General features: G+C 50.8%; 1 protein-coding gene across 4 annotated transcripts in view; it reads right to left on the bottom strand.

Annotated features, from left to right (window-relative positions):
* PALM (paralemmin) overlaps positions 1 to 23,971 on the bottom strand; it is a 54,020-nt gene that overhangs the window by 11,333 nt on the left and 18,716 nt on the right. For all 4 annotated transcript variants that reach the window (XM_048495858.1, XM_048495857.1, XM_048495859.1 and 1 more), the window contains 4 exons: positions 14,743 to 14,823; positions 11,639 to 11,769; positions 2,626 to 2,731; positions 701 to 722 (listed from right to left, as the gene is read on the bottom strand). In XM_048495858.1, coding sequence (XP_048351815.1) covers positions 701 to 722; positions 2,626 to 2,731; positions 11,639 to 11,769; positions 14,743 to 14,823 — 340 coding nt within the window. The remainder of the gene's footprint in view (positions 1 to 700; positions 723 to 2,625; positions 2,732 to 11,638; positions 11,770 to 14,742; positions 14,824 to 23,971) is intronic.

Raw genomic sequence — 23,971 nt, 5'->3', positions numbered from 1 at the left:
CTTTTATAAGCACTAAGACTGGGGCGGGGCCACGCCCCCTGAGGCCCCCCCCCCCCAAGCCTCAGTGCTTATAAAAGCAGCTCTCAGAGCCCGGGAGATGGCAGAAAGGACTGCTGGCTCCCTGGGAGCTGGGAGCAAGGGGGCTCCCTGGGAGCTGGGAGCAAGGGGGCGGCAGTGGGGGGACCCCAGCAGCAGGCGGGGGCACCCAGAGACAATTTGTCTCCAGGTGCCATTTCCCCCCGATACGCCTCTGGTGGGATTGCACTTCCCTTGGAAAGTTGTGCCACCCCGAGTGTGTTGTGTGTCTACCTCACAAGGTGCCTGTTGTGGGCAGAAAAAGGGAAGGAGTTTGTAAACCACTTTGAGACTCCTTGTGGCTGAGAAAAGCAGGGTATAAATCTAAACTCTTATTCTGCTCTTCTCTCCTCTAAGGGAGTTGAGCAATGGGACCCCTGGAGGGGCTTTGTTTTCTGCTGGCCAGAGAAGGGAACTGGAGGCCCACTCTCTACTGCCACCATTGTGGGTGGCCAGAGGTGGCACTGCAGCTATCAGAACAACAAGGGGCCCAGCTGCATTCCCCAGGGAACAAAGGATGCTGCTGCCTCTCTGGGCAGCTTATCTCTCTGCTCTCGGGAGGTTTAAAAAAATAAAATAAAATCAAGAAATTAATAAATAGCTGAGATCATGTGATGAGACTTACACTTTGCTGAGCCCAAAGGAGCCTGTGGAAAGAAAGAGAGGATGTGTTAGTGGAAGGGAATCAGCAGGAATCATGTCAAGTTCCTTTCTACACTTGACTGGCATCCAGCATGTCATGGGCCATTCTCAGCATGCTCCCGGCTGCTCACTGGTCCTTCTGCAGCAGCACCGTGAGGTGCAAGAAGCAACCAGTGGAAAGAAAAATCAGCGGAGGGGAGCCCTTTGAACAGGCTCTTTGGCGTCTCTTGGTTAATAATGTAATATGGCTTCTAGTTATCAGATTTCCAAGAAATTCAGGGCGGCCTGTGTCGGGAGACAGGGCTTTATCCTCACAGTGCTCTTGTGCGGACACAGGAAGAGAGAGAAGCGGTCCCCAAAACCTCTCCTGGTGAATATTTTTCCCTAAAGGCACCCTCACTGCTGTTTTCTTGGAGTAGACAATCCCCACAAACATATTACTCAGTATGTTCCTTCTCTTTTACCATTCCTGAAGCTACCACAAATGGAATTTATTGGTGGCTTCTCTGCCACGCCCTGGAACACCCCCCATCCCACCCCGAGCTACGCCTTTGCTTCCCTGCTCTGCTTCTAAAGTTTTGAGAGAAAGAGAAAATATCTGCACATTCCCATTGCAACATTTGGACACATCAGTCTGAAAGGAGCCCTGTCTAGTCCAGCACAGAGCTGACCCTGGTAGCCAAAAGGTTTAGGCCAAAGCCCCTCTCCCTGGCAACTGAGGGCCACTGATTGTGAACAGGAACGCCCTTTTTAGTAGCCATCGATAGCTCCATTCTCTGTAACCTTTCTCAATCCATTTTTAAAACCATCCAAGCCAGTCGTCATGACGACACTGCATGACAGCAAACTGAATGTGTTAATCATGTCTTGTAGAAGAAACGCTACCTTTTCTCTGTCCTGCACATAGTGCCTTATCATGTCCACTGGGGGCTCACAAGTCTAGTATTACAAGGTATTTTCCATGACACCTACATATAATGTGAAATACCTGTGAGATGTGAATTCAGAGCTTCCCCCTCCCCCACATATAAATTCACGTGTATACAGTATGAGGGTTGAAAAAGGTCACCTAGGTTGTTATTATTTATTCAATTACCATACAGCTTGCAGTTCTCATAGGCAAACGTCTGAAAAACATTTATACAACAAATTTAAAACCAATTCTGAAAACCCACTACATAGTATTGCTCAGTTAGATTCACTAAAATAAAATACAATAACTGGAAACACCACACAAACCACATTGCTGGGCCATGATCGATAAAACAGGACAGAGAAAGAGAAGTAAATATTGGGTGAAATCTTAGAATAGTTCTCATTGAGAGCCATTTTATGATGCAGCGAGCAGAGTGCTGGACTTGGATCACGGAGCCGCGAGTGCAAACCCCACTCAGCCTGGAAGCTGATTGGGTGACACTGGGCCAGCTTCTGTCTCTCAACCAAGCCTAACTCACGGAGTTTCTGTGAAGACAGAACAGAAGAACCATACAAGCCAGTGTGGTATAGTGGTAAGAGTATTGGACTAGGATTTGAAAGGCCCAAGACCAAATCCCTACGCTACTAGAGGGGATTGCTGGGTAGCCTTGGGTCAGTCACACATTCTCTGACTAAGTTGCTTTACAGGGCGGTTGTGAGGATATAATGGAGGAGAGGAGAACCATGCCAGCTTCTTTGGGTCCTCGTTAGGATTAAAGGCAAGAGACATTCAGAAGTATTTCCCACTGCCTGCCTCTGTGTAGCAACCGCTGTCTGTCTTGGTAGTGTGCAATCCAAGTACTAACCAAGGCTGGCCCTCTTCAGCTTCCAAGATCTCAGGAGATAGTGGTACAAGTGAAGTAAATATAAGCCCGTCTCCTTGGTGGGTGGGTGTACAAATGTCCTAAACCGAAGTAGAGGGCTGTTCCTGACCTTTTGTGAGTGGGTGGGTTTCTCTTCCGTAGCCTCCTCTGCCAAGGTCTCTCCGGTCGAAGATGCTGAGACTCCATTTTCAAACAGTTCCAGCTCCTTCTCCAACCTGGAATGAGAGGAGGAACTTTTAAGTAGTTACTGACTGAGGAGGGGGGCACCCTCTTCAAAGTTGTCTGGGGCTCACCCCAAGGGTAGGCCTCCACCTGGCCTTTGAACAAAATGCAGCAAATGCACAGGCGCTACAGATTTAAACTGGGACAACCACCCCTGCTTCTTCCAATGGGGATTTCTGATTTGGGGTACAGATGTGTTGGCCTAAAAGGTAACTGATGCAGGATTCTTGCCAAAAGGATTGTTTCCAGGAGTCTTTGAAGGATGCCCTAAAGGGGTATAATAAGTGCCATCCAGTCACAACTGACTTGCGGCAACCCTCATGAGGTTTCCAAGGCAAGACATGGTTTAGCCACTGCCTGCCTCTGCGTAGCAACCACTATCAACCTTGGTGGTCTGCCATCCAAGTACTAACCAAGGCTAACCCTGGTCAGCTTCCAAGATCTCAGGAGATCAGGGTAACCTGGGCAGCTGCCATCCTAAAAGGGCTGATCGAAGCTGGCCATCTCTTATGAATGATTTATTGTGCTCCTGCCTTCAGTGACCTTCATAGTTTCAGTAGGAAAATTCTCTGTAATACTTTGGGCTGCTATAAAATGACTCTTTGCTCTTTCATTCATTTATTTAAATGAATATGAAAATAAATGGTTTTGCAAAGCGATGTGTAAAGTCACTTTTTCTGAGTTGTTTGATTTGTTTGACTACTGGGTGAGAAACCAACTTTAAAAAATTATGCACAATATAATTAGTCAAAACAATCAGCAGACACAGAGCGGCCAACAAAGCGATGATGCCGAGTTTTCAGTGCAAAGTGCCATCCAGCCCCAGCAAAGGGCTGTGAAAACGAGAAGGCAGCAGGTTGCCACTGCCTTCCTCTGCAGAGTCTTCCTCACTTAGCATCCAAGATCTGATGAGGTCGGGCTGCCCGTGCCGTCTCCCCTTGTCGCCAACGATGAAAACCCAGCATAAAACCACCAGTTTCAAACACCAAGTAAGCAACTGCACAGTCAACCAGCAAAAAGCCTTTTAACAGCAGCAGTGACATAGTGGTTAAGAGCAGGTGCATCTGGAGGAACCGGGTTTGATTCCCCGCTCTGCCGCCTGAACTGTGGAGGCTTATCTGGGGAATTCAGGTTAGCCTGTGCACTCCCACACACGCCAGCTGGGTGACCTTGGGCTAGTCACAGCTTCTCGGAGCTCTCTCAGCCGCACCCACCTCACAGGGGGTTTGTTGAGAGGGGGGAAGGGAAAGGAGATTGTCAGCCCCTTTGAGTCTCCTACAGGAGAGAAAGGGGGATATAAATCCAAAACTACTCTTCTTCTTCTTCTTCTTCTTCTTCTTCTTCTTCTTCTTCTTCTTCTTCTTCTTCTTCTTCTTCTTCTTCTTCTTCTTCTTCTTCTTCTTCTCCTTCTTCTCCTTCTCCTCCTCCTCCTCCTCCTCCTCCTCCTCCTCATAGGCCTGAACTGTCTAAACCAGATCACCAGATCTTTATAAGAAAACTGACAACAGAGGTCAAGATATTAGGGACACAGTTCCAAAGTTGCTACCCAAAAGTCCCTGATTCTTACAGACTCCTCTACTTGTGAGAAAGCAAACTAAGCAGGGCCTCATTGAGATGTCTTCAAGCCTGCTCATCTTACACATAAATAGTGTTCTTAGCAGGGGAGTTCTGTTGGGTCAAAAATTTCCACCAAGTGTTGAATATTTGTGAATGCTTGTTCAGTGTGAAAGTGCTGTTTTTTTGTTTTAACCTCAACTGCCTGCCCCTCTGTTGTGACTGGCCAGCCTTTTGAAAGCACTGAGGGGAACTTCTGGGGCAGCTCTGTGTGCAGAGATTCAAGAGAGAATTTCTCCCAGTTTCCACAGGACCGGGGGGGAGGGGGCTCACTGACCACTGTTTCTGAGCAGCCCAGGTGTAGTCAAGAACAGCCTGTGATGGAACTTGGTGCAAAGGAACATGCAATAGAAGGGGGATAGATGGTCAGACACATTGTTGTTCCAAATTAAGGTCCAGCCCAGTGCTCAGAGGAGCCAAGATCTCTCTTTGACTGACTTACTGCTGGTTACAGAATTGAGGGAGAAATCTGGACAGTTGCAGGAAGAGGACCTGCAACCAGGCTCCAAGCATCGGACCTATGAACTTTGGACATGGAGATCCAGATTCAAGTCTTCTGGGCTAGGGTGCCATCTTCCTGCCTGTGCCTGGAGATCTCCTGGAATTACAACTGATCTCCAGACAACAGAGCTCAGTTCCCTTGGAGAAAATGGCAGCTTTGGACAGTAGACGCGATGGCATTCTTGACCACTGGGGTCCCTCTTCTCCACAGAATCTGCCCTTCCCAGGATCTCCCCGCAAATCTCCAGCAATTTTCCACTCCAGAGTTGGCAACTCCCCCCCCCCCCCCATGCAGTTAACTGAGTTACATGGCACTGCTCAGTAATCATTCATGTTCATTGGAAGGATAAACTCTATGCATGCCTTCCTGAGCTCCATTGTGAACTGCTGGCAAATTATTTGCAACATCCTCATTATCATTTTAAATACATGAATCAGATTAGCTTGTGCACTCTGACACGTGCCAGCTGGGTGACCTTGGGCGGGTCACAGTTCTTTGGAGCTCTCTCAGCCCCACCCACCTCACAGGGCGTTTGTTGTGGGGAGGGGGAGGGAAAGGAGATTGTACACCCTTTAAGTCTCCTTGTGTGAGACCGCAGTCCCAAAATAAAGCGAGCTGTAGTTTTTCTTTAAAAAACAGCAGACTTTATTGAGAACTGAAGCATGCGAGAGAGAGACGATTTCTGAGGAATATAGAAAGAACCAAACCTTAAATCCCTGCTGCCCTTGGCCCGCCCCTTGCCGGGCCCAAGAGGGCAAGCCAAGGGCAGTTACGGTAAAATAACAAAGGGAAGAATACCAACATTCAAATGCAGAGTTAACATTACAAAAGACAGGGGCCCGCCTGGCCACACCTCGGAGAGCGGTGGCTGCATTTTAGCTTTTGTTTCCTGGAAGGCTGGAAGGGGGAGGGGGGCTGAGCCAGGGGGCTCATCCTGACATTCTGCCCCCCCCCCAAAGGCCTCCCTCACGGATGTGGGCGTTCTGGGTATGCTTTATGGAACCCCCGTACTAAGCGTGGTGCGCTAACATGTCCGGCGTCCACCCACTCGTTCATCCCCTCCGGGAAATGGGTCCATGCCACCAGGTACTGCAGTCTCTTCCAGTACACTCGGGAGACTAGGATGCTGCGCACCTCCTGGTGCAGTTCCCCTCTTACCCGTTCTGGCGGAGGAGCCTCTTCTCGTGCGTGCCATTTGTCCGGAGGGGGCGCTGCCTTCAGCAGGCTACTATGGAATACCGGGTGCACCCCCCGAAACCTCTTGGGCAACTCCAACTCGGCCGTTACCGAATTAATCACTTTAGTCACCCGGTATGGCCCCAAAAACTTCTGTCCCAGCTTCCGGCAAGCCTGCAGCCCCCAGAGGTTTTTTGTGGAGAGGTACACCCAATCTCCGACAGCCAGAGGAAGGGGGCGCCTCTTCTTGTCGGCCTGCTCCTTATAGGCCCGTTTCGCTTTGTCCAGTGCCTTCTGCATGGGTCCCCAAGCCTCCTGGATAGACTGCACCCACCCCTGGAGCTCCACTGGCGCTCCCAATGTATCTGACAAAAAAGGGAAAGGCTTTGGCTGCTGGCCTGACACCACTTCGAAGGGACTGTGCACGGCATTATTGTAGGCATACTCAGCGAACGGGAGTAGGTCGACCCAACTGTCCTGGTGGTAGTTTATGTAGCACCGTAAGTACTGCTCTAGTGTCTGGTTTGTGCGTTCGGTCTGGCCGTCTGTGGGTGCGTGAAATGCTGACGAAAGGCACTTCCTAAAGTTGTTAGGCACAGAAGGTGCAGGGGTGCAACTGCTGTCTTCCCCTTGTTGTAGTAGAGCCGCCCCCATAGCCTTGTCCGATGTTTCTACGTGTACTACGAAGGGTTGCGAGGGGTCGCCGTGCTGGAGCACAGGCTCTGACGTAAAGGCGCGTTTCAGTGCCGCAAACACTGCCTCATAGTCCAGAGACCAGTCCAAAGGTGCCCCCAGCTTTACGGGCCCCGCCCCTTTGTCCTTAGTCATGAGCAAGTTGGTGAGGGGGAGGGCGAGTTGGGCAAAGTTCACAATAAAGTCCTGGTAAACATTTGTGAATCCCCAAAAGGATTGCAGTTGTCTACGAATACGGGGGGCCTTCCATTGCAGAACGTCTTGCACTTTGGCTGGATCAATCTCCAGTCCGTCCCAGGAGATCCAGAACCCCAGAAAGTCCCACCTAGTCTTGTGGAATTCGCATTTGGACAGTTTCACAAATAGCTCATTGTCCAGCAGCTGTTTTAGAACGGCTCTAATCAGTTTCACGTGTTCCTCTAGCGAGTCTGAATAAATCAACACATCGTCCAGGTACACTATCACCTCCTTAAAAAGGAACTCCTGCAGTACCTCATTTATCAGGGACATAAAAAACCTGGGGGGCCCAGACAACCCGAATGGCATCACGCAATATTCGAACTGACCTAGCCTCGTGTTGAAAGCCATGCGGTACTCCATCCCCTCAGCAATCCGCACCCAATAGTAGGGTTCCCGCAGGTCTAGTTTGGTGAAAATCCGCCCACCTCCCAAACAAGCCAATGAGTCCTTGACTAGGGGCAAGGGGTGCTTGTTGCAAGCGGAGACCGCATTCAAGCCCCGGTAGTCCATGCACAGTCTCAACGTCCCGTCCTTTTTCACAAACAGTACCAGTGCTGCAAACTCGCTGGTGCAATGCCGGATGAACCCCCTGCGGAGGTTTTTGTCCAGAAACTCCCGGAGCACCGTCACTTCGGCCGGACTCATTGGGTAGAGGCGACTTTTAGACAGCTGGGCTCCCAGTTACAGTTCAATTTTACAGTCTGTGCTCCAGTGTGGGGGAAGCCGATCGCACTCCCCCTCCTCGAAAACCCTAGCCAAATCCCGGTACTCTGAGGGGATCAGTTCCGCTGTCTCCGCTGACCTGGCCATTTCCTGGGAGGGGCCCGGGTCTTGTGGCGATGCCCCTGCCATGTGGGCTCCACACGGGGGATCGCGAAACGTTATGGCCCCCGCCTCCCAGTCAATTTGCGGCTCGTGATCCCGTAGCCACGGGATGCCCAGTATAACTGGGTATTTTGCCATGGCCACGATCACGAAGGAATGTTTATCCCAGTGCTCCGCACATTACAACAACACCAGTTCTGTCTTATGGGTTGCGGGGGCTCCTCTTAACACCTTCCCATCCATCTGTTCGAACTCGATGGGGCAATGTAGGGGTATCTGCTTCAAGCCTAACTGGGCCACCAGGGAGGGGTACATTAGGCAATGGGTACACCTTGAATCTTCCAACGCTTGCAACTTTACCGTAACTCTACTCCTGCGATTGCTTAGGGTAAGGGGCACTAGGACAGGGCAGCGAGAGCTGCTAGTCGGCTGTGTCGCCCTGCATAGGGACCTGGCCTCGGGTATTCTTTAGGCCAGGTCGCTGTTGTTTTCCACCGACCCTGTGCTGGCATTTGAGTCACCTGACCCCTCTGGGCCCAACTCCCCCAGACGCATACCCATACCCCTCTCGGCCTTACTCTGTTTGGGAGAGGACTTAGGGGATGGCCTACCTCCTTGCTTAGCCCCCCCCCCACTTTGGGAGTCCTCCTGAACCTCCCCTGTCCCCAGGACAAACAGCAGCAATATGGCCCTCACCCCCACAGGACAGGCAAAGTCCCAGTCATCTGCGCCGTGCATACTGTGACTCTTTGGGCCCCGATTCGCTCCTCGCGAGGGAACAGGGTTTTGCTGAAGTGCCACTCCATCTGGTCCGTGTGAGTGGGGAGCGTCTCCTGGGGCTGGACCGGCGGCGATAGCTCTGTGCCTTGTTCAAGCGAATTTCGGTTTCGCCCGCTCTCCGTTACCAACCCGCCAGCGTTGGAGGGTCGCCGCCCATCGTACCCCACTGTGCAATCTCTGGATCCAGCGCCTCCTTATAGAAGTGGATCAGGACTGGCTTGGGCCAGTCCCGGATCTGCCCGGCCAGCTAGCGAAACTCCGATGTGAAGTCTGCCACCGAGCGTGCACCCTGTCGTAGGTTCTGCAACTTCTGCCTCGCCCTCTCCTCCTGAAAAGGGTCCTCGAACCTCCGGCATAGGGCTGACATGAAGCGAGGGAATGACAAAAGTTTGCACGCCCTCCCTTCGTACAGCCCCACGTACCAGGCCACCACATCTCCTTCCAAGCAGGCCCCAACCTCATGGATCTGCTTGGTGTCATCCTCGTAGGACTCGTTGTAGCGTTGCATATGTGCCTCCACCTGCTACAGGAAGTAGGGGAGGGATTCAACTTTGCCGTTGAACCGGGCCTTCAGGTCCCTGCGTTGAGGTGGCCGGTCCATTGGCCTCGCAGCCTGCTGGGGGGTTCCTAAGGGCAGTGGCAGCTGTGTAGGCATGGAGTCTGCCACCTGCCTAGGGTTCCCCAAGTCCGTCACTGTCCGTTGTTGCGCCTGCAGGCACTCTATCTCCCGGCGAAGAGTTAGCTCCTCCTCCGCCCGGGCCACGTCCCAGGCCCGCAGCAGCTCCATGTCCCAAGAGAGCCTCTCAATGTGCCAGCGCAGCTCCTCTCGTTCTTCGTGCCAGGCCTCCGCAGCACACCGAGGTGCTCACCTGTAGTCATCTCAGGGCAACTTGTCTTCTTCCTCCGATTCGCGTAGAAACCAGTCCGACTCCCTCCTCCCTGGCCGCCGGTGCCACACTCAGCCACGTACGTGAGTGGGTTCGCCCAGCTGGTAGGGTGAGTCGCAGGCGCCTCCAACTCCGTGCCCGATATCGAGTGGCAGGCGAGGAATCACCTGCCATTGGCTCCGGGAGCCGGCATTTCTCCCATTGTTGCGTCCGCCGCAGCCTCTTTGGGGCCGTCGACAACATTCATCGCAGCGACCGTCCCTTGGCCGTTTGTAGTCGTCTCACCTGAAGCCCCATCCATGGCGGGTATGGGACTCCGATCGAGTTTAGGGAGAAATCATCTAAGTGTGAGACCACAGTCCCAAAATAAAGTGAGCTGTAGTTTTTCTTTTTAAAATGTAAGACTTTATTGAGAACTGAAGCATGCGAGAGAGAGACGATTTCTGAGGAATATAGAAAGAACCAAACCTTAAATCCCTGCTGCCCTTGGCCCGCCCCTTGCCGGGCCCAAGAGCTGCAGTTACAGGAAGACAACGAAGGGAAGAATACCAACATTCAAATACAGAGTTAACATTACAAAAGACAGGGGCTTGGCTACACCTTGAAGAGCTGTGGCTGCATTTTAGCTTTCGTTTCCTGGAAGGCTGGAAGGGGGAGGGGGGATGAGCCAGGAAGCTTATCCTGGCACCTTGCAGGAGAGAAAGGGGGGATATAAATCCAAACTCTTCTTCTCCCTTTTATTCATAGCCTTTGAATGTGAACTGCTGGCGTATAATCTTGCTTGCTTCTCCCTGGTCTTTTATGCTGAAACAACCCTGGAAAAGGAAGGTTGACCAAGAGGGAGAGAGTACAAGGGGAGGATCCTGCGTCTCCATCTCTTGCTGAGGCGCACACATTAGCACCTATCTAGCTTTGCTGGCTGTTTCAAAAGGGGGGGAGGATTCAAAAAGAATATTCTCTTTTTGTGGACAGTAGATTTCTACTGAAGATAGGCCTTCAAGTAGGTGGGATGCGATTTGGGGTTTTCAGACAATCTGATTCCTCTTGGTGTTCTGAAAGCGTTGGACCAGAGAACCAACAGTGGGCCAAGAGGGCACAGTTATAGGGCCACCTTGAGAGAGATCTCACATTAATGCACCTCAATGATAATAAAGACTGTCTAACTCACTCCTAAGCACACGAAATGAACCTGCAGAGCATGCTGGGTAATACGGTGGATAATTGGGGCTTAAGAGAGCTGCCAAAAGGGCCTAATGTCTTCCCTGTGTGTGTTATGCTTCTGGTTTTGTTCGCAGGCTACCTTTCAGTGCCTTTAACAAGGGAATCAACAATAGGGTTGCCTGACAATACCCGAAGTACTGGCAGCAGAAGAGGGGTGGGGTGGGAGACACGAGGGAAGCACCCTGGCATCTCATCAGCACACTGAAATCACCTCACATCAAAACTAGGAATGATGCCACACGATACTCTAGAATCAGCAGCAAATTGTGGATTTTGCAAATACCAGAGTGTCTCACGATGGCCCTTCCAGCCAGAAGTGGCATCAGTATGCCGGCATCATGCTGGTGTACCAATCAGTGGCGGAGCTACAGGGGTACGGGGGGGCACGCTGTGCACCGGGCACATGCCTGGGGGGTGCGGGAAATCGCCTGCAGGCCCCTCCCCCCACAGCATCCCCCCGGCCTCCTTCCCACACTTTCCTTAGTTTCTTTCCTTTTCCTAGAACTTTTTCAGGCTGAAAAAAGGCCTGTTCACAGTACAGGCTAAAAGCAGCCTGAGGAACTACAGTTCCCAGGAGACCTTGGGGCTCACAAAGGTCTGCTCCCCCTGGGAGGAGGTATACTCGGATTCCCCATCGAGGCCATTATTTTACCCCTGAACTGAGGGGCCTTTTTCCGCCTGAAAAAAGTTCTAGGAAGGGAAAGGAAATAAGCTTAAAGTATGGGAAAGGGGAAAGGCTGTGGGGAGGAGGAGCCCATGGAAGTGGGATATAGACTGTGCACCGGGGGCAGTTTGGCCCAGCTGCGCCTTTGGTACCAATCCCCGCCCTTGAGACACTCCCAAGGGTTACTGCCTGCAAACTGACAACACTAATTGACAGGCAGAGAAGTAACTGGTGAGGCATAGCCAAGGCTACCTCAGGAAATGCTGCATCCCCGGGGAAGAGCCACTCGGCAAGTTACCTCTGGATGCAGCCTTCCAGCTCTTTGGCCTTCAAGTCATCCAGCTCCATCTGCTTCTTCAAGGCTTCCCCTTCCTCAGCCGTGGATGAAGGAGCTCCTTCTAGCAGCCATCTTTCCCGCAGAGTTTTCGACTGGGAAGGAGAGAAACCCACACCGTGTGTCAGGGGAGGCCAAGAATCCAATTATTTCCTGCCATACAAGACAGCGCTGGATCTAGTCCTGGCTGCAGGCTCTGATGGACCCTGGGGCACAAGATTGTCACAGTCCCCTGTGGTCCACCTTACAATTTGCATCCATTGTGGATCCACCCCTACCCCACATAGCTACGATGCAAATGCAACATTCTCACGCTCAATTGATGCCAGTGGGCCTAAATGGATCATGAAAGCAGGAACTCTTCGCTGACCATGAGGGGCATGTGGATAGGGTTACCAACCCTGGGTTGGAGAAATTCCTAGAGATTTGGGGGTGGCGCCTGGGGAGGGGAGAGGCACCATGTCATAGAGTCCACTCGCCAAAGCAGTTATTTTCTCCAGGGAAATTGATCTCTGAAGTCTGGAGATCAGTAGCAATTCTGGGAGATCTCCAGCCCCCACCTGGAGGATGGCAACCCTACATGGGAAAGACAACAGAGTTGCCAACAGGCCTGAACAAAAGCATCCTGTCCCTACAATAAAGGCTCAATGTGTGCAAACGGGCAGCTGCAGCTTTTCAATGCATGGAAGCAGATAACATCCCCTGGTCAATAACATCCCATCAAGCCTCTATTCAAGGGGCAGAGTACTTTTGGCCATTTATGCACTTGTGGTCTGCCCCAAAGTGAGCATACATTTCCTTTGGGTCTGGTTCTCAGTTGTGCACACATTTCCTCCTGATCTCACCACACTGCAGAGCAGATATTCCTTGTGGTTTCCAAAAGTGGGTAAAGTGTGACTTTTTCCCTGCCTGTGCAAGGAAAGCAAAGTAGACCTGCATCTGTTTTACTTGCTTCTGCTCCTTTTTGCTTTCCCCCATCCAAACAGCAGCAGCTCTACCCACTCCTTGGCCAGCCTTTCCTGGGGAATTCAGATTAGCCTGTGCTAACCACACACGCCAGCTGGGTGACCTTGGGCTAGTCACAGCTTCTCGGAGCTCTCTCAGCCCCACCTACCTCACAGGGTGTTTGTTGTGAGGGGGGGAGGGCAAGGAGATTGTAAGCCCCTTTGAGTCTCCTACAGGAGAGAAAAGGGGGATATAAATCCAAACTCCTCCTCCTCTTCTTTTTAAAAGAATTTTTAAAAACACTCTGGGTATATTGCAGAAAATGTTGAAATGGTCCCCTTCCCCAAAAAAAGTGGCATGCAACCTCCCAAAACGGAGGTTGCAGATATGACCTAGAAACAGGAGTATATCACCACCAGGAGGTGGTGATGGCTATTAACCTGGATAGCTTTAAAAGGGGCTTGAACAGATTTATGGAGGAGAAGTCGATCTCTGGCTACCAATCTTGATCCTCCTTGATCTGAGATTGCAAAACTCTTAGCAGACCAGGTGCTCGGCAGCAGCAGCAGCAGCAGCAGCAGCAGCAGCAGCAGCAGCAGGCCGTTGCTTTCACATCCTGCATGTGATCTCCCAAAGGCATCTGGTGGGCCACTGCAAGTAGCAGAGTGCTGGACTAGATGGACTCTTGTCTGACCCAGCAGGCTCTTTCTTATGTTCTTATGTCAGGGGTCAGGCAAAATGGTGTCTGGCCTCAGAGGAAGAACTTCCTCACATGTAAACTAAGAAATGCGGGGAGACCTCACTGCAGAGCACACAGTCTCAGTGTCAGCATGCATGAAGGGTCTTTGTCTTCAGGCCTTTGGGAAACCTAACACCAGAGGATGATTTTCTTATAGGCTGCTTCTTCCATTGACCTCTCCAGAGCCAGTGTGGTGTAGTGGTTAAGAGCAGGTGGATTCTAATCTGGAGAACTGGATTTGATCCCCCACTCCTCCACCTGAGTGGCGGAGGCTTATCTGGGGAACCAGATTAGCTTGTGCAGTCCAACACACACCAGCTGGGTAACCTTGGACTAGTCACCGTTCTTGGAAATTCTCTTAGCCCCACCTACCTCACAAGGTGTCTGTTGTGGGGAGAAGAAGGGAAAGGAGATTGTTAGACCCTTTGAGTCTCCTTACAGGAGAGAAAGGGGGGATATAAATCCAAACTCTTCTTCTCTTCTTTGGGAGACTGGCCTATATTTCTGGCCTGAGGGCAGCCTCCATCCCTTCTGGACATGTATGGTGGTATGATCAGTTTGACTACCAATTCTGGCCCTGCATGGAGCAAGCTTGAAGATGTTGGAATTTTCAGCTTTGTTTGCATGCAACAGCAGCAGCACAAGCAGCAGGGAATTCTGGGAAGCTGCACAAACATTCTAAAGGTGACAGTCAAAAACCGTTGGTAGTTCTGTTGTTCCCTGACTGACTGAGAGAAAAGAGGTTTCTTTGTGTACTGCTAACCAATGCTATGTAAAAGTGCCCTAGACTAATATACTGTATAAGCTTACTATCACAACCAAATTGTAACAGACGATGAGCTGTGAATGTAACAATACTTTGTTGATATGTATATACTGTTTATTTTTTCTCTCTGTTAAAGTTCTCCTTATGTTTACAAACTTCTGAGGTATTCTAATTTAACTATTCTAATTTAACATGCCACACAATCCACATTTCTGCTCATTACTCTGACAGGATTATGTACTGTAAATATACCTGTTGCCCTTCAGAAGACAACGCGCTCTGTGATCCTTTTGGAAAGAACAGGGAGACACACACCGCCCTAAAGGAACGGCGTACAACTGCTCTTTTTCAAAAAGCAGATCCTAAAGATATACTGGGAACAGCTGGCACTCCTGATGCCTCATTCCACTTCATGCCCAGGGTGTTCTTCAGAGTTCGAGCTGTGACAAAATGTTGCTAACAATTTCGCCAGATCCCTTCTGTTTTCTAGCGTAGACCTTTTGGGATTTTCTTTCTTCCTCCTTTTCCTGCCCTTCTTCTGTAGTCTGAGGGCTATCCCACCCTCCCTGGAGGGCATCCGGCATTCCACTTGGAAGAGGGTCCCAATCCCCTGCTTACCTTTAGGTGTTGCAGTTGGCGCCGGTCATCTTCCAACTGTCGTCGTTTATTTTCAATCTCAGTTTGGCGCTTCCTCTTTTCCTAAAATCACGGAGAAGAGGGGGAGGGTGTGAGAAAAGGACAGAAAAATGAAAACAAGAAGAAGGGTCCAAAAAGTTCCAAAGGCTGCAGCTGCCCTGGGGACTTCCTGGTCTGGTTGCCACTCTCCAGGCTGTGGCTGGAGATCTCTTGCTATTACATCAGGCAACAGAGATCATTTTGCCTGGAGAAAATGGCTGCTTTGGAAGACGGACTCAACGGAGTTAAACTCCTTTGAAATCCCTCCCCAAATCCTCCCCTCCCCTGGCTCCATCCTCAAAATTTTCAGCTATTTCCCAACTCAGAGCTGCCAACCCTCCTTCCAGTTTGGGTTGAATAGGGGAGAAAGAAACATCCAAATATAGGAAACCTGATCATTTAAAAAACAACAACAACCAGTTCCGATTTTTCCCTGAAATATATTTAATTAAAGGGGGAGTTTACACCAATTCTGCGCAGAGAAAGGAGGAAAAAATAAAGGGGAAAACTCAGGGGCGTAACGAGGCAAACTGTAGCCCTGGGCAAAACGTGAGTTGGATGCCCCCCCCCCCCCATGGGCGGCCACCCCACCACAACCAAAAAAAATTTTTTTTTGCACCGTTTAAAGTAATCTGCAAGTGCTCCTCTTCCTTTCCAGACTCTCTGGCACCAAACTTTAGGAAGGGAATGGCACTGCCAACCACTAATATCCAAACCTCCTTAAGTTTCTGAAGAAAAGAGGATCCCAGAGCTCCTATGATGTGCCAAATTTTCTCTCTTTTCTACATATAATTCCAAGTAGGAATTATATTGCATGCACAGATAGGAGATGAAAGTGATAGAAAAAAGGGGAATGAGGAGGGCGGAAAACGCTGTCCTGGCTTTTAATTCGCAGCATTACTTTTAAAGCAAACAAGGCAAACAAAGGGGGGGGCGATGGGGGAGGCTGAGCGGCTGGAGCGGCGGGCCTGGCGCATACGGCTGCCAGAGAGAGAGCAGCCTTCCTCAGCCAAGCGCGCCACCAGCCTGGTGAACAGGGACCTCCCCGGGCACTTCTCGGCCGCAGCCGCCGGGCCCCCAGCCACCCCCCCGGCTTCAGGCCACCCGCAACCTGGTCCAGGGAGCCCCCAGAGGCCTCAGCCAGGCTGCCAAGTGGTTGCGAGCCAGCGCTCAAGAAGGAAGTGGCTCTCCGGCCAGCTTGGCCAAAATGTCCCCAAACTGTGGCGCAGAGACCCCGAATTGAGGCGCGCGTGGCCCTCGCCTCTCCCCTCCTCTCCCAGGGCTCAGGACAGCCAGCGAGGAGCCCGGCAAGGGAACCCCAGAGCAGGGAGGGGCCCCTGCTGGACCCTCGGTCCCCCTCGGTTCGGTCTTGAGGGTGTGAGAGGCTGGAAAGGGGCCACCAAGAAAGGCTCTCTGCCTGGCCAGGCCTTGTTACGCATCGACGTCTCCAAGAGGAGTCCCGCCAAGGCAGCCTGGCCCAAGGCCAAGGCACGCAGGGAGAAAGGTGAGCCAGCAGCTGCGGGCACCTCGAAGGCGGGCACCCCCGGCCGGCTCCTGGAGGGTGGAGAGCCAGCTGCCCCTGCCAGGAACAGTACCATGAGCGGTCTCCGCCTCCTCTGCGCCCAGGTCTGCCCTGAGGTCAATGGGCTCACCGGCGAAACGCCCCATGAACAGGCAGCTGCTCTTTGACCTTAGCCCAGGCCCAGGAAGCCCCCGAGCCCCCGGCCTCCTTAGCCAATCGCGCCACCAGGGCCTCCCCCCCTCGCCTTCTGGCGCACCTGCTGCTTTGCGGCAACTTGTTGCGCCAAGCGCCTGGCGTGCCTCTGGGCTGACGCTGGCTTTCCCTGGCCAAGCGCAGCTGAGGCGGGCCACGTTGGTGAGGTGCTGGCACCTGTGCCCCAAGTAGGCCACCTGGGCTAGGCCAGGGTGGTGGGGCGACCCCTTTCTCTTGGCTCTGAAGGGCCCTTGGCTCACCTTGGGGCAAAGGCGCCTCCATGGGCCTTGGCTGCTGCGCCAGGCCTCTGCTCCAAGCGGCTGGCTGGGCCCTGGGGAGAGCTGAAAGGCTTTCTAAGCCCCTGGGAGGGGGAGCCCTCCGAGATGCCCCACCACTCACCCCTGCTACTGTGTGCTCACGTCACGTGACTCATCGCTCACATGCCCCCCACGTGACTGATAACTCCGATGCTTTGGGCAATTGCCCAACCTGCCAAGTGGACGTTACGCCAGTGGGAAAACTGGGAAGGAAGAAAGCCAGCAAGGGAGCTGGATTATCCCAAAAGCTGTGGGGGGGGGGGGGGGCTTCTTGCTTCCTAAATGTCAGGACTGAGCCTGTTGGTGCCAAATGGCAGGTAGGGCAGGGGGAGGCCGTGTACCATCCTCTGATGTGGGGGAAAGTCCAGTGTGTTCCCCTCAGCGGCCCAGGATATCCCGGACACAGATCTTATCAAAGGAAGGTGTGAACTGTTCCCAGGCTCGCAATGGTTTGTAGTGAATGCTTTGTAGTTTGTAAAGGGGAGTAGGAGCCGTTTGGCTCGGTGGGAGGGGGCAATGGGATATAGGTAGTGGGTTTGCATGGGAATCCCCAGATTCCTCTTTTTTACGATGTCACCTACACTCTGAATTAAAGGCTTTAGAACAAATCTACAGTTTCCGTGATTTCCAGATCTGAGGGTTGACATTTGGCTCCTCTTTCCTGGAGACAATAAGCAAAGCTGTTCATCAGCCCAGGGTCATTCTTACAGGCAGAGGAAAAGCCAGTCTTTAGGAAATGTGTTGCTCTCAGAAAAACATCTGAGAATGATCCTTAAAGACTAACGACTCAAGACATTACAGGGCACTTTGATGAAGTTCAATTAAGTAATGATTCCCTCAGAGGATAGATGGGTGCTGAAGCCTCCAGCCACAGTCATTCCTCCATACTGGCTACAGAGGGAGAAAGGCAATTCCGCAATTAATTGCCTCTGTTTCCTCATGCAATTCAGTGAAAGCTAGTGATAGTTAGTGACCTTTATAAGCCTCTATCTCATAAAATCTGGGATTAGAACCCAGTGCCGTACCGGGGCTAAACTGCGCCTGAAGGCATGACTGCCTCCTCACGCCCCCTTGCCCAGCTCCCTGCTTCCACCATCCCCCACGTGAAGAAACAGCATGATACCCCATGTCCCCATTAGCGGTAAGCCACTGTTAGGACCCAGGTCAAGCCCACTCTGCCTCAGTGTCCTGCAATTGTTTCCAGCTCCAGGTAGCGAAATCAGTTGGGATTTGGGGGAGAAACCTGGGAGGGCGGAGCCTAGATAGGAGGTACCTCAGTAGGGTATAATGCCACAGAGTCCACACTCCAAAGAGGCCATTTGCTCCAGGGAAACAGGTCTCTGTAGTTGGGAGACCAGATGCAATCCAAGGAGATCTTCAGGCTTCACATGGAGGTTGCAAGCCCAGGGCCCAAATTCCTGTGGCTTGCCCTCTGTTGGCCAGACTCCTGCTAGATCTTACACTTCATTGATCTCTCCCCCCACCCCAAACTTTTTCAAGTGGAATTTTAATTCAGTAGAGGCAGATGAGCCCCTTCCCCTCCAATGGAAGACAGACAATGGGGGCTCTTGTTTGCAATAAATTGTTGCTGTCCTTTCAAAAGGGACATCAACCACGGAGCAGCCCAGAGAGGCCCGCTTGGCCAGAACAGGGTGAATCTCTCTCAAAGGCAAATGGCAGATTCTTGCAAAGAGTTTGCGAAGGACTGCAGAAGAGCAGCCTGAAATGACAGAGTTCACAAAAGCCAACAAGAATTGGCGGCAGGATTGGTTTCTAGCTAGAGGGACAAGATTTGAGTAGTCAGGTTCAAATCCCTGCACAAAATTTGCTGGGATGCTTCAGCCTAACTTCCGCATGTGCTTAACACGGCACAGGGTCAGGGGAATAAAGATCCATATTTGCCATTATGAGACTCTCCCAGAGGAAGGGTGGAGTGAAAATGTAATTGTCTGTTTTAAAGAGCTCAAAACACACAATTTATAGACAAAGAGGTGGGGGGAAAGGGCGACATGAAGCTTGTGAACCTCCAGATGAGGCCTGCGGATCTCCCAGAATTACAACTGACTCCCAAGGGCCTGTTTGTGTCCCGTGCGGAGTGGCAGCCGTTCCTTTTCTGCAGGTTTCTGGGCCCAGTGGCACCAGTTTCCCCTGCTCAGTCCCAGCAGCCATTTTCCTCCCACAATGAAATGTCTTGGGGGAAGGGTGTTAAAATGCCAATTGAAATGTTTATTTATTTATTAAAAACAATTCTCTGCCACCTTTCCATCCAAGAAGGTAGACATCCACAAAGCATTAAAACACTTAGAACAGCATTTAAAATATTTATAACATTTGATAAAAACACGTTGACACACAATGTTATAGCATTATAATGATCTATCTCACGGTGGTGCAAAGTATCATCAAGTATCATCAAGTTACAAGAGACAAGCTGAGGTGGTTTGTCAATGCCTGCCTCTGTCTAGCAATGCTGGACTTCCTTCGTAGTCTCTCATCTAAGTGAGTGTGTGCGTGTGCAAAATGCCACCAGATTGCAGCCAATTTATGCCCACACTGAAGGCAAGAGACATTTGGAGGTGGTTTGTCATTGCCTGCCTCCATGTGGGCTGAGAAAGTTCTGAGAGAACTGTGACTGGTCCGAAGTCACTAAGCAGGCTTCTTGTAGAGGGGTGGGGAATTAAACCTGGTTCTCCAGATCAGAGTCCCACAGCTCTTAACCACAACACCACACTGGTTCTGACCCATTATGCATGGAACGCTTATCTCAGGACTCTTCTCTGTGCAGAGGGCTTGCGGTGGGTTCTCCTTGTATTTCTCTGTTCACACACGAGAAGGCACTCCCTCCTGAGTGCACAGTTTTTCTGCAGAGAACTCTCCCAGCCTGGTTCTCTTAACTCCACCCATCAACTTATTCTTAAAGACACAGATCTTAAAGGCACTTATTCTTAGAGGCACAGATCTCATTACACCCAGTATTCAAGATTGCTGGCTTTGTCTTTAAACTGCCCTTTTATCCATTTTACTGTTCCAAAAACAATCTCCCCACAAATGAACAAGCAAAGCGATTCCCTGGAGCACACGCTGCTAAATAAGGGGACATTGTGTTATAGCCAATATTCTCTCCCTGGTCCCCTTCCTCCTGCTGCCGCCGCCACTGCTGCCGCCACAGGAGGACAGAGTCTTGTTATTTCCAAGCACTCTCTGTTGATACATCAATATATCAGTAGCAAGCAGAGGTTGGTGTGTTCTGGCTAAGTCCATGTAAATGAGTTTTTTTCCCCCTTTCACTTGAGGGAATCAGCAACATGGAAGGGGGGTGAGGGGAAAAGAGTGGGTGGCAGTTGGAGGGGGTGGAAAGGCTCGCTGTGGATAGAAGGAAGATGTCTGGGACAAAGCTGTGCTCACTGGCAAATCTGTCTGCTCTGGCAGCAAAACAAAATTAAAATCATACAACAAGTGGTCTTGGTTGCCACAGACAGAATGAAAAGTGAAAGTAGGGCTTCAAGAAATGTGTCTGAACAAGAAATCTTCCTGTGATGGACATTCACCCTCACCATGCATAAGAACATAAGAACATAAGAACAAGCCAGCTGGATCAGACCAGACTCCATCTAGTCCAGCTCTCTGCTACTCACAGTGGCCCACCAGGTGCCTTTGGGAGCTCACATGCAGGATGTGAAAGCAATGGCCTTCTGCGGCTGTTGCTCCCGAGCACCTGGACTGTTAAGGCATTTGCAATCTCAGATCAAGGAGGATCAAGATTGGTAGCCATAAATCGACTTCTCCTCCATAAATCTGTCCAAGCCCCTTTTAAAGCTATCCAGGTTAGTGGCGAATTATGCAGCGAATACGCTGCGCATAATCGGCCCATAAGTATTGACCAGCGCCAACTCTGCTTAGTTTCTGAGATTGGACAAGACAGGTAAGCTTGGCCCATCCAGGTAAGGCCATCTTGTTGAAGGCCAACATTTTGGACCCAAATCCTAAAAAAATGCAACATCTACCTGTGAAGATGTTGGTATGATGGGGTGGGGGGAATCATAGAATCCTAGAGTTGGAAGAGACCTCAAGAAGGGCCATCAAGTCCAACTCCTTGCAATGCAGGAACACACAATCAAAGCACTCCTGACATATGTTCATCCAGCCTCTGTTTAAAAACCTCCACAGCTCTCCTAGGCAGTGAATTCCACTGTCAAACAGCCCTGACGGTCAGGAAGTTCTTCCTAGTGTTTATGTGGAATCTCTTTTCCTGCACCTTAAATCCATGACTCCATGTCCTAGTCTCTGAGGCAGCAGAAAACAAGCTTGCTCCCTTTTCGACATGGCACCCCTTCAAATATTTAAACATAGCTATCATGTCCCTACTTAACCTACGCTTCTCCAGACTAAACATACCCAGCTCCCTAAGCCTCTCTTCATAGTGCATGGACTCCAGACCTTTTACCATTTTGGCTGCCCTCCTCTGGACCTGTTCCAGCTTGTCAATATCCTTCTTGAATTGCAGTGCCCAGAACTGTACACAATATTCCAGGTGAGGTCTAACCAATGCAGAATAGAGAAATACAATTACATCCCTCAATCTTGACACTACACTCCTATTGATACAACCGAGAATCACATTGGCTTTCGCGTTGGGAAGACAAGGCAGGGACGTAGGTATAGATTTTTTATGGGGGGGGTTCGGGGGGCCACATCCCCACCCGCCCCTAGGGCATGGCCATGCCTCCTCAAGCCCCACCCCTGGGCTAGCACTTATAAAAGCAGCTCTCCGAGGCCGGGAATGGCAGACTCCCCTGCCCTGCCCTGCCCCTCCCCTCTGGGCAGAGGCATAGAGAGAAAATTGAGCCTGGTGCAAAATTTGAGTTTTGCCCCCCCCCCCCCCCGGGCAGCCGCTGTGATGCTGGAATCCACCCCCAAACAGCATCACTTTCAATGGTGTTTAAACTAGAGAGCCCAAATTCTCCTTTTAAATCCACCTTCAAGGGAGAATCTGGGGTCCCTAGTTAAACAGCATTGAAAGTGATGCTGTTTTGGGGTGGATTATCCCCCACCCTGAAACAGCATCACTTTCAATGTGGCGTAGTGGTTAAGAGCAGGTGCATTCTAATCTGGAGGAACTGGGTTTGATTCCCTGCTCTGCCACTTGAGCTGTGGAGGCTTATCTGGGGAATTCAGATTAGCCTGTGCACTCCCACACACGCCAGCTGGGTGACCTTGGGCTAGTCACAGCTTTTCGGAGCTCTCTCAGCCCCACCCACCTCACAGGGTGTTTGTTGTGAGGGAGGAAGGGCAAGGAGACTGTAAGCCCCTTTGAGTCTCCTACAGGAGAGAAAGGGAGGATATAAATCCAAACTCTTCTTCTTCTTCTAAACTGAGGACCTCAGATTCTCCCTTTAAATCCATGCTGAAGGGGGTGGATTTAAAAGGAGAATCTGGGGAAATTTGGAAGGTGCCTGCTGTCAGGGGTGCAATTGTTAAGCTAGAAGCACCAAACTTTCAGGGTATCTTTAGGAGTCTCTCCTAATGACACCACCCAGGTTTGGTGAAGTTTGGTTCAGGGGGTCCAAAGCTATGGACCCTCAAATGTGTAGCCCCCATCTTCTATTAGCTCCCATTGGAAACAATAGGGGATGGGGGCATCCCCTTTGGGAGTCCATAACTTTGGACCCCCTGAACCAAACCGAACCAAACCCAGGTAGTATCATTATGAGAGTCCCCCAAACAATCCCTGAAAGTTTGGTGCTGCTAGCCCAAACAATGCGTCCCCTGCAGGCCAAAAACCAAAAAAGCACTAAAATGCTTTAAAAACCCACAAACGGAGGGGCGGAGCTTCGGACATGAATGGGGGGGGTTCAAACCCGAGAACACCCCCCTTACCTAAGTCCATGAGACAAGGGTATTACTTGACTGGGAGAAGTCATGCTTGGTGCAGGCCAAATCTGCAGTGGCACTGCCTGCATTGTAGGGACATGCCTTGACTGCCGGCTGTGCAGGTCTGGGAGGGGATGGTGGGCCCACTGCCTTCTCCTATCATGTTCGTGGCTGCCTTCTGCTCAGTTGGTCCCAGCAGTGCTGCCCCTGCGCCTCAGTTGCTGAAATCTGGTGTACTAGAGTCCGGACAATTCTCAACTTCCTTCCTTTTAAAAGTAAGTTTCTATCCCTTTATATCTGCACAATGAAAAAGGCTAGTCTTTTTTAAAAAACAGAAAAGAAAGAAAGGTGGGAGTCAAGAAAACCTGGCAGGCAGATAGTTGCAATGTTATAGGATATGCCTGAAAATGTCATCCAGTTGCACCAGGGGCAGAAGGTAGGGGTTGAGAATGGTAGTCACAGAGGGGTGATTAAAGGAAAGCATGGGGAAACACTGCTATGTGGGTTCTCCATGGCCAGAGACAACATTTGCTCTGTCACTATGGAAGGGCTCTTCAGCCTGAAAAGTGCCTCCCTTCTTTTCCAGACCTTGGGGAAGGTTGGTGCCTCCTTCAACCTCTCTTGGCAACTGGAAGTTGGCTGGGCTGTTTTCTCCCAGCAGCCTCATCCAAGTTCCCAGAACCCTCTGCTCCTCCCCCTTTCTCTCCAAACAATCCCTTCCTTTGTGCAGCCTTGTGTCATGCAAGGAGACTCGGAAAACTGGCAAGTGGCATTGCAGGGGGGTGGGGGGGTGGGATGGAGGGAGGGATGGACAGTTCCAAGGTTGCCAACATCCAGTTGGTATAACAATAACTACACCTTGGCGTACAAAAACTCAATACTTGAGTTATAAACAAATGATTTACAATTGTTCCAATTGATCTGTAATTGTGACAGTCCCAATTTTCACTTCTTCTAATTATACGTCAAGGGATATTTAAATCCAACATGAAAGTAACAAGAAGTTTATGTAGAGGCTTATAGAGGCTTAGATGCCTGATTCCAGGTATTTGTCTATATAACTGTTTGTCAAACCTGAAGAAACTGTGGTCCAAAACAACCTCCAAAAGTTGTATCAAAACCAAGTAGGTGGGTTATGTTCTTGTCTTAAGTTCAGAAAATATTCAGCAGCTGCTCGTGAATCTTCATGGGGTGTGTTTGTGTATAATGAAGTGATATCTAGTGACATAAGGCATGCATTGGGAGGTAAAGCAAATCCCTCTACCAATAT

This window comes from Sphaerodactylus townsendi, linkage group LG05 (genome assembly GCF_021028975.2).
Source record: "Sphaerodactylus townsendi isolate TG3544 linkage group LG05, MPM_Stown_v2.3, whole genome shotgun sequence".
Taxonomy (NCBI): domain Eukaryota; kingdom Metazoa; phylum Chordata; class Lepidosauria; order Squamata; family Sphaerodactylidae; genus Sphaerodactylus; species Sphaerodactylus townsendi.
Note: the sequence above shows the minus strand (reverse complement) of the source record. Positions and strands in the feature narration are given on the sequence as shown.